General features: G+C 39.2%; 1 protein-coding gene across 1 annotated transcript; it reads left to right on the top strand.

Moving 5' to 3' along the window:
* The first annotated feature begins 800 nt into the window (after nt 1-800).
* On the top strand, nt 801-9959 carry LOC112430643 (low affinity immunoglobulin gamma Fc region receptor II-like). The gene is made up of 8 exons (XM_076880976.1): nt 801-881; nt 3692-3727; nt 3896-4147; nt 4227-4472; nt 4559-4732; nt 4847-4929; nt 8166-8228; nt 8358-9959. The coding sequence occupies exons 1-7, from the start codon at nt 851-853 to the stop codon at nt 8196-8198; spliced, it is 855 nt and encodes a 284-aa protein (XP_076737091.1). The 5' UTR covers nt 801-850; the 3' UTR covers nt 8199-8228; nt 8358-9959.
* Nucleotides 9960-10880: the final 921 nt, after the last annotated feature.

Genomic DNA, 10880 nt, shown 5'->3' on the forward strand with positions numbered 1-10880 from the left:
ATTACTTTTTTGTGACTCTGTTTATTGACAATAAAGTTTTGAAAACATTTTTATGGCATGTTGTCTTTTAATTCTTTTCATTTAGTTCAGCAGAGTTTGAACTCAAAACTCGGACTAACCAGTGGTTCCAGTTTTGATGATGATGTCATCGTTAGGTTTGTGGTGTGTTGGAGCAAAACAATGAATTGCTATAGGAGAGCTCCTGATTAGATCATAAACATATTCTAAAATCATTTCTCTATATCAGCTTCATCTACATGTCTGCTATCGGATCATCGTGCAACCTGCAACACTTTCACAGTAAAAGCCCCCTTAAAGCTCTCTAATGTAGCCCCATTACCTAATTAAAAAGTAATGCAATATAATACATGTAAAAATGAAGGAACTGACTGCTAATGAGAACTAGGCAAAACAAACTAGAAGCATCACTGACAATTGGCTTGTATCGTTATAGACTTTAGGGTCAAACACCGCCCTCTAGTGGCCATATATATAAATGATTTGGGAGAATAAATAAATAATAAATAATAAATGTTCCATCAAAGTTATGAAATATAATCAGATGATCTTAAAACACTCATGATCTTCTGGTCGTGTGTGTTAGTGTGGCAGCTTTAAGCCACAGCACTTTATTTCAAAGTATTTCCAGAAAAAAAAACTACACTTGAGCTTTTTCACTGATGTGAATATTTAAATAATTCTATTTACTTGTATCTTTAGACAAGGCATAACATGAGTTACCTCCTCTGTGTTTGAACCAATAGAAAAGCTGGTGCTCAGAGGAAGAGGGCGGGCTTTACTTGGTGTCAGTGACAGAAATGACAAAAAGCTCAAATGAGTGAGAAGGACGATGAAGGAAACATCTGTGCTGTGTCTGCTCTGTAAGTAGAATCTCTGTGTTTGTTTGAATTCTTGTACTTTGACTGTCTGCTCTCCTGATAACTGATGATGGAGGAGAAGACATGAAAAACAAATCAGGCTGAATCTAAACTATTAACTGCAGGATGAAAGGTGTCCCATATAATCACACTGATTACTGTTCTAGCAGCTGAATGGCTGATGTTTACAAAGAGTAGAAATGTAAAATGTAAAAAATGTAAAAATTGTCATTGAATTGAAAACAGGCCCAAGTTTATTTTCAGCACTGAAGCCAAGTTCAATTCAATTTATTGAATATCAAGTTCTGCATCAGATTAACTTTAACTAGTGATGACTTCATACATTTCTCTACAAACTCATTACTCTACTAATTTACATTTAATCTGCAGATTTATCTGATTTAACATCAGCATCTACTTCTGATAAACCAGCCAGAGTCTGTGCTGTAGCCCACTTAAAAAACACGAAAGTCACATGGGCCCAGTGAGCTTAAATCTTCAGTCTAATCAAAATAGAGTTTTTCTTGACATTTTTGTTAAAACAAAACAAAACAAAAACATAAATCACACAGGATATAAACTGCTAATGCTACCCAGTCATGTGCAAAGTGTTTGGGAAATTGTGAAACCCACCAGCCTGGTAATCAAACTTCAGCACAAAAGCAGTAAATTTAGGTCAGAAAAATCATCATCATCATCATTGTTTGTTTATATAGCACTTTAAAAACATACAAGGCTGACCAAAGTGCTGAACAACAGAAACATAATAGATACCATAAGAATAATAAATACGATAAAATAATAAACATAGCGAAAACAATAAAATACAAGTCAGTCAACCACTGAATCAAAAGCCAGTGAATAAAAATGCGTTTTCAATCTGGATTTAAAAACAATCACTGATGTCGATTTCCTAATGTGAAGAGGAAGATTATTCCAAAGCTTAGGCGCCACAATAGAGAACGCTCGGTCTCCTCTCAGTTTCAACCGTGATTTGGGGACTGAGAGCAACAGCTGCTCAGCTGACTGGAGCGAACGACATAGGGCTTCAGCAAATCAGACAGATACGCAGGTATTAAAGATTTAAAAACCAATAAAAGAACTTTAAAATGAATCCTAAATTCAATTGGAAGCCAGTGCAGGGAGGCCAGAACCGGAGTAATGTGCTCAAATTTCCTTTTACCAGTTAAAAACTGTGCCGCAGCATTCTGTACTAGTTGCAGGCGTGTCAGAGTGCCCGGTCCAACCCCTATTAAAAGGGAGTTACAATAATCCAAGCGTGAGGTTATAAAAGCATGGATAACAGTCTCCAAGTCACGCCTTGAAAGAAAAGGTTTAACCTTCGACAGACGCCTGAGTTGATAGAATGACGATTTCACCACCCCATTCACGTGGCCATCAAAGGTAAGTGCAGAGTCGATTTTTACCCCAAGATTGGTAATCGAGCTCTTCAGAGCAGCAAGGTCAACATCAGGGATATCAGAGGAACGATTCGGGCCAAACAGAATTGCTTCCGTTTTACGTTCGTTAAAATTTAAAAAGTTTTGAGCCATCCATGACTTAACATCACTAAGGCAATCAAGCAGGAGTCTAATTTGGGAGCTATCAGAATGACTGAAAGGAAAATAAAGCTGTCAATCATCAGCATATAGATGAAATGAAACTTTGTGTTTACGAAAGATCGCACCCAGTGGCAGGAGATACAATGAAAACAGTAATGGCCCAAGAATAGATCCCTGTGGTACACCCCATGGCAGAGGGGCCACAGAGGATGATGACGAGCCCAACTTAACACAGAAGCTCCTGTTTGAGAGATATGATTTTATCCACAGGAGTGCAAAGCCAGAAATGCCCACACAATGCTGTAAACGAGAGATCAGCAGGTCGTGATCCACTGTGTCAAATGCAGCAGTCATATCTAGTAGTATAAGCACTACGTGTTTACCACAGTCCGTCGCTACCAGAATATCGTTCATAACCTTTATGAGAGCTGTCTCTGTGCTATGAAATGGCCTAAAGCCGGTAAAAATGAGTAATATCACAAACTAACCACATCCTATTACCAGTTTTAATAATTATTTTGTACTATAAATAAATATTTTTGTAAAGTATTTAACTCCACATAGTTGTTCAGTTCAATTCAATTCAATTTTATTTATATAGCGCCAAATCACAATAGCAGTCGCCTCAAGGCGCTTTGTAATGTACAGTAGATCCTATGATAATAGATACAGAGAAAAACCCAAAGTGCTCTAATAGGGTGATATGGTACTACAAGGTCATTAAGATAAGATGGGGCCTGATTATTTAAGACCTTGTATGTGAGGAGCAGGATTTTGAATTCAATTCTGCATTTACCAGGAAGCCAATGAAGGGAAGCCAAAACAGGAGAAATATGCTCTCTCTTTCTCGTCCCTGTCAGGACTCTTGCTGCAGCATTTTGGATTAGCTGAAGGCTTTTCAGGGAGTTTTTAGGACATCCTGATAATAAGGAATTACAGTAGTCCAGCCTGGAAGTAATAAATGCATGAACTAGTTTTTCAGCATCACTCTGAGACAGAATATTTCTAACTTTAGATGGAAGAAAGCAGTCTTACATATTTGTTTAATATGTGCGTTGAAGGACATGTCTTGGTCAAACATCACTCTAAGGTTCCTCACAGCGTTACTGGAGGCCAAGGTAATGCCATCCAGAGTAAGAATCTGGTTAGATACCATTTTTCCGTAACTCCATACAAACAGTTTGTCAGCTGTTTGTGTGGAGTTGTTCTTTATGTTCCCCTCAAATCAACCTGAGTGTCATTTCTCTTTAGTTCTGATCTCACTGCTGAGCTGCACAACAAACCAAGGTCAGTAACCTTCTTCTGTCACAGTTTAAACCTGAGAAATGCTCACAGATATGACCTGATTGGGTTTCAGACATAAAATTGACAAAGCAAAGAGCATTTTTAACAACTGTCTAAGACAGAAGTTATAAAATATAAAATTTCAACAGTTTTTCATTGTAACCCTCACAGCTCGTCTGACTGTGAGTCCCAGCAGCTCTCAGTTCTTTAAAGAAGACTTTGTGTCTCTGAGCTGTGAGGAGGACGACAGCTCTGCTGGATGGACTCTGAGGACCAATAATAAGATCACTCAGTGTGGAGATGGGTGGGGAAGATGGTCTGGTTCTTCCTGTAACATCACTGTTTTCCCATTGGACAGCGGAGTTTACTGGTGTGAGTCCAGAGAGGGTCCCATCAGTAACATGGTTAACCTGACAGTCACTGGTAAGCTGAGTGTGTGGAGTTAGTGTTGATGAAGCTGTGTGTAAATGGATGAAATGCTGTAGTTTGTCTCTGTGCTCAGATAAATCAGTGATCCTGCAGAGTCCTGTCCTCCCTGTGATGGAGGGAGATGACGTCACTCTGCTCTGTAAAACAAAGACCACTCCCTCCAACCTCCCAGCTGCTTTCTATAAAGATGGCTCCCTCATCAGGAAGCAGCCTACAGGTCACATGACCATCCAGCATGTTTCCAGGTCTGATGAAGGCCTCTACAAGTGTGACATCAGCGGTCATGGAGAGTCTCCATCCAGCTGGATCACTGTCACAGGTGACACACTCACCTGTCTGTGTTTCTGCAGCTTTCAACATTCACAATGTGACGACAACTTAATGACTGTGTTTGCTTTATTTTAGGGGAACACACCACCACACCTCCACCTACATCAACACCTCCACCTACATCAACACCTCCTCCATCACTGTCCTCCACTGCTCTCTCTGTGTTGTCATTTCTTAAATCGATCTGTGGGTTCTTACTGGTGTTACTGGTTCTGTTAGGGAGACCATGTGTTCACAGGAAAACTGAAAGTGAGACTCAGACTTTGTTTTTCAAAGTAAATGATTTTAATGTGGTACTCACTAATATTTTTCTCACAGCATGAAACAGTAAATCAATTTGCTGTTCATTCTGGCTCATTTCAGCTGATGGAGAAGTTAGAGATGACATCACGTACAGTCACAGAAAATCTCAAGTCATCAACAACAGCCAATCAGAGGAAGCAGAGGTAGTTTTTAATGCGCTGTGTGTTTAGGCTTCATGTTAATATTTAGAGGAATTATAAAACTTGGCTAAAGGAACTCTGTGAACTCACTGAGCTTAAACTAATGTGTCACACGTCTTGATCCATGCTCAATCATCCAGGTAAGTAAATCTGCAAAAGTTGATTCTGTTCATCTGGACGTAGCGTTTTGTGGGAGAAACGTTTTGTAACTCATCCAAGTGACTTCTTCAGTCTCAGCTGACTGCAGGTTTCCCCGATCTTATAACCAGCACATTTGCATAATGACTAATTTTGGCATAATAACTAGTTACCGTGCTCGTTACCAAAATAATAACGTAGTTACTGTAACGCGTTACTTAATAACGCGTTAGTCCCAACACTGGTGTCCACTAGCCTGTAGGTGTAAATAGACTCCAGAGTCCTGGCCTGACCAGGTAGCTCTTCTGTGTTGTGCCATCCGCTTCGCCAGAGGTTGTTTGGTTTCCCCGATGTATAAATCCTGGCACTTAACAGCGTACACTATGTTACTCTGTTTGTGTCGGGGGACCTGATCCTTGGGGTGGACCAATTTTTGGCGCAGCGTGTTTTGGGGTTTAAAAGCCACAGAGACCCGGTGTTTAGAAAAAATGCGTCTCAACTGCTCCGATACTCCTGACACATATGGGATCACTACAGGTTTTCGCTTGGGCAGCGGTTGTCCTTCTCTCCTGGATTAGCTGGAGCTTTCTTTTGGCGCCTTCCCAGCTTTGACAAAAGTCCAGCTGGGATAACCACATTTACTCAGGGCCTTCTTGATGTGCTGTTCTTCTGCCTCCCTGGCCGCTGTGTCAGTGGGGATGGTGTTCGCTCTGTGTTGTAGTGTCCTGATGACACCCAGTTTGTGCTCCAGTTGATGATGAGAGTCAAACCTTAGATACTGATCCGTATGTGTAGGTTTACGGTACACATCAGCTTTTAGATGTCCCCCATTACTGATGGAAATCTCACAGTCTAAGAAGGCTAGCCTGCCACTTTTCATATCCTCCCTGGTGAATCTGATGTGTCGGTCCACCGCGTTAATGTGATCCGTGAATTGTGGTACGTCCTGAGATTTGATTTTCATCCAGGTGTCATCCACATATCAACCACAAAGCCCTCTTTTCTACTTCTTCCATGTACAAATTGGCCACCCTTGTATGTGAAGTAGGTGGAATGGAGACAGTTTCAAAAGCAAACACACTTGGTCGATGCTGAGAGTGGTCCTGTTTCTGAGGTTGGTGTCATCCTGTAATCTCTTATGGACTACCTCCAATCCTTCCGTGACTGGGATGCAAGTGAAGAGAGATGTAACGTTATACGAGACCATGGTTTCATCTGCCTCCATAATGACATCTCTCACCTTCTCAGTCCAACGTGTTCTGGATGTGGTGCTCAGAGCTGCCCACCAGCGGGTTGAGGATCGAAGCCAGAAACTTGGAGATGTTATAGGTGACCGAGTTGATCATACAGACAGTTGATCAATGGTCTTTGATTCATTATGAGTCATTATGCAAATGTACTGTTTATAAGATTTGGGGAAACCTGCAGTCAGCTGAGACTCAAGGAGTCACTTGGATGAGTGACGAAACGTTTCTCCCACAAAACGCTACGTCCAGATGAACAGAATCAACTTTTGGAGACAATGTGTCACACAACTTTATGAATACAACAACTCACTACGTACAAAAAATCTCATACAAGTTCAAACATTGGTGACCTTGACCTTAGATTCAGATGTAATGCTGTCTGAAAATGTTTTTATCTCAGGAAGAATATCATGTAGGCTTCTCATACTGATAGATTAGCTGCATCTACTGATAATCTCTGACAGTTTTGAATTTGGCAACTTTAACAAAATCTGTGCACATTTTATTTTAAAGGTTTCTGAGTGGTGCAGTATAATATGTAGCTATAGTAGCAGCACTGTTTCAGTCTTTGACAAAATAACATTTAAAACTTTTTCCCAGTTGACATTCAGTGACTGTTCATAATTATCACTCTCCTGCTGTAAATGGATGAATCTTTTTTAAAAATTGATTTTAAATATCTTTAAACCTTGTAGTTCTGTCTTCTAGAACTTGTGCTCTCTGGAGTTTTTGTGCCAACTAAATCCAGGAGAGATGAAGAGACCAACAGAGAGCAGAGAGCCTGAGAAAGCTGAAAGGTGTGAGACAGGAGAGAGAAAAGCTGTTTTATGCTCGGCTGACAGAACAGAGTTGTATGTTGTGAGTTTGTAGGTGATAATCAATGCTGTTCTTTGCATGTTGGGCTGTGTGTTTTTCAGCCTGTGGTTAGTCTGTTAACAGAAACTAACAGCTCTGTGGTCGTCATGTTTCCTCTGTCAGATAAAAATACTTCATATGCTCAGGTTGTACTGCAGGACTGTTAGTGTGCAAACAGAATCAAGATCAGTTCTGCTCACATATATGTCACAGTTTTGTATTTTACTGATATGGTTTGAATCATTTTATAGTTTGCATAACATCCTGGTCCAGTCAGTCTCAGGATCCCTGGTTATTGGGCTGTTCTTTGTTCCACACGTACAGACATTATATTTGTATTTATGAGTAAATCTGCTTGTGATAGAACAGCTGAAGAAGATCATCAGAGCTTATGATAGGCCACAGCATCTCACTTTGAGTTGTTGTTATGCCTGTGATCAGGATGTATTTATGCAGATGTCATGAACCAACCTCAATGCAGTAAATTTGTCATCACTGGATGATGAACATTTGTATAAAACATAAAAACAGAACTCTTTATTCTACTTTTGATGAATTAAAAGACAAGATAACATTAGAACTCTGCATGAAAACAATGTTTGAAGTAAAATTTAAATGAACCACACCTCAGCACCTAGAACTGTCCTTTAACAACACTGCATGTAAAACCACAGCAGCCCCCCCCCCCCCCCCCCCTGCTGTTTCCACTGAGCTGATAAATGAAGACAAACAGGAATCTGTCAACACAATATATACAGTGTGACAAAGTGTGGGTCTGTTTTGTACCTTCTGATAAAATGTTTTTTCTTCTCATATTGTTTAAAATCAATGAACAAATATAACAAGTGTGGTCTTATCCACACAAAAAAGAACTGGTGAAATTTTTAGGAAATATTTTCATTGTATAAGAAGCAGTGATAAGTTGTTGTCTTTTTTAAAAACACTTTTATAACTTGTAGCATTTGCAGTGATTTTCTCTGTGTGTGTTTCATTGTACAGAGAGTGATCCTGTTCCCGTCCACTCAGCCCTGAGAACTGAAGACATCATTTATGGACAAACAGGTACAGCTGCTCTTTAGTCACTTTCAGAATATCACTGGTATCATGTTATGAATTGTAACTGTTACATTCTACAGTAATGCTTTACTGTCATCGAGAGTTTTACGATCTGACTAAATGTTTACTGTGCAGGACAGAAGAAAAGAAAAGAAGAAAAGAGATGTATTTTGTACATTTGTGTCATCATAATATTTACTGAAATGATCTCATGAGAAATGTGTCCAAACCCTTTCACTGGTATGTCAGGTCTGATTTTAAAATGTTACATAAGTCAAAGTACAAAAGTGTCAGGATCAGCAGAATTAGCCCCAAGAATGAAAGTACAACTAAAGCTTATGACTTATATCTGATTTTATCCGACTAGGTTACATTACTGTTCCTTGTATTCATGAGGGGAACATGTCCACAACAGTCTGTCCACACTTTAGGAGACAACACAACTATTCATAGAACTGGAGGTACATCCAGTAACTACTATTTTCATAGAAGTAACTGGATGTTTCTCTAAGTTTCTTTTCCCACACAGACATATTTTAAACTCCTGATGTGACATCATAACAGCTCTGCCTGGTGGTTCATGTATCCTCTGCATTAATGAGGCTCTCATCTTTTTAATGTGATGTAGGGTTTGTCTCTTTTGTTTAATAGAAGCGAGCATAAAGATTATGAAGTTTTTTTCCTTGGCTTCTGTTCCTTTTTATAAATAGTTGAATATCATTTATGCAACAAACAAACTCAGCAGGTCAATTGTAAAAATCACTTTTATAAAGATGAAATCACATCAGCAGCATCCTCCACCTGTAAGCTGTGAACATCTTGTAAACTGTATGAACATAGGGAGATTTGTCCTCTCTCAGTAATTAACTTTACTGAGTTTATTTCGCATTTTGTAGTTAACATTTTTTGTGCGGCATATTGGCTGTTAATGGGTTAAACTTGACCTCATAGTTTGGTGTGTGATAGAGAGGCAATTTGAAATCACTTTAATGTCAAAAATATTATCGGGTGCAGATGCTGTGCAATATCATACTTTACATTTTTTATTTATTATTTAATCCTTCACATTTACATCATACTTCAGGCTTAATATTGAAACTTCTTTAAATTCCTCCCAAATTTGGAGCTGATCAGTTTAACTTCAAACTGAACTCACACATATGAAGCTTTATCTGCAGTTTGTTTCTCCTGTAACCAGTTTGATCTTCAGAGAGATGACGTCACTATCTCACCGAACCCTCAACAACAAATTTAAATTTATCACCAAAGTGCTTTAAATCCTCTCCCCATTCTGTCAGTTTACTTTACATAAACATATCAGATGAGTTTTAGAAAAGCCTTTTATTCTCTATTCTCACACCATTTCAACTGTGTGTGTGTCTGTGTTCAGACATTGTCTACTCTTCACTGTAAGGCAAGGCAAGTTTATTTATATAGCTGTAGTCCACCAGTCCAACCAATGACCAGCTGCTGGTCTCTAACTGGTCCACACAGCCCATCAGACCTGAGGAATTTGACTTATAATATTTACTTGTCTATATTGTGCAGTGTCCTCTCGCTATAATTTACACTCTCAGTGGCTATACAGGTCAGTCTGTATGTAGTGTAACTAAAAGTAACTAAAACATAAAAGTATTGTTTTGAATGCCCTCTGTAGCTTTGCTCTTTGTGTGGCACCGTGCAGTTGATTCTACAGCGTTGTCCTGCTTCCTCTGCAGCATCAATAAACTTTGCTGTCACATGTTGTTCCTGTCGTGTGGTTCTGTGGGTTTCAGAAAGAGCAGTGATGGAAAATTTGAACTGTGTTTCTAACTGATACACACCTCTGTTCAGAGCAGATAACAAAGAACAGGCAAGCGGCTCAACCTCAACCACAGAGTAAAGACAGAAGGAAAATCATTCAGTGGTTGAAAGAAAGTGTGTGTGTGTGTGTGTGTGTGTGTGTGTGTGTGTACAAAGAGATTTATTTCAAGGAAATCCAGTATGTAAGAATTTAGTCCTTGGCTAGTTTCGTGTTAGCGTGCTCTTCATGCAGATGTTTGCACAGAGTTAAAGTCTCGATGGCGATTTCTTTTTTTCTGTGCTTGAAGCAGAACAACTTTCCCATCACACTCTCAGCCTCTCGTGGTACAAAAACAAAAGTAACATCTCCACTCATCAACAGTTGTCGACCTCACCACCATTTTCCTCCTCCCTGCACACAAATTGACAGCTGATTGTAGCAGGAAGAAAAACACACATCTGATATATTTTTAATTCATTCATTGTGCAGATAATTGAAGTGCCTTTGTAATGAAATGAGTGGCAATAAAATTGTAAAATTATTATTGATGACTTTAGTACAGTAGTGTGTCATATTATTAAATTACTCTAATGTAAAACCATTATTTTGGGAGCCATTACACCCAAGAGGAGATCAAGAAGAGAGGTGTCCTGGTAAGTCAGTGCCGCAGGCGATATCAATTGTTGTAATACCAAAACTGACCACTAGTACATACAATGACACTGTTTGGACTTATGATGACAGAAGTGACCTGAGCACAGATTTTTGCAATGCTTTCAAGCACTTTTCAACTATTTTGTTCTCTAATGTATGCCTTTCTCCTATTTGTGTATATATTTATGTATATATTCTTCCTGATTTTATAATTTGATTTA

Source organism: Maylandia zebra, unplaced genomic scaffold (assembly GCF_041146795.1).
Source record: "Maylandia zebra isolate NMK-2024a unplaced genomic scaffold, Mzebra_GT3a scaffold02, whole genome shotgun sequence".
NCBI lineage: Eukaryota > Metazoa > Chordata > Actinopteri > Cichliformes > Cichlidae > Maylandia > Maylandia zebra.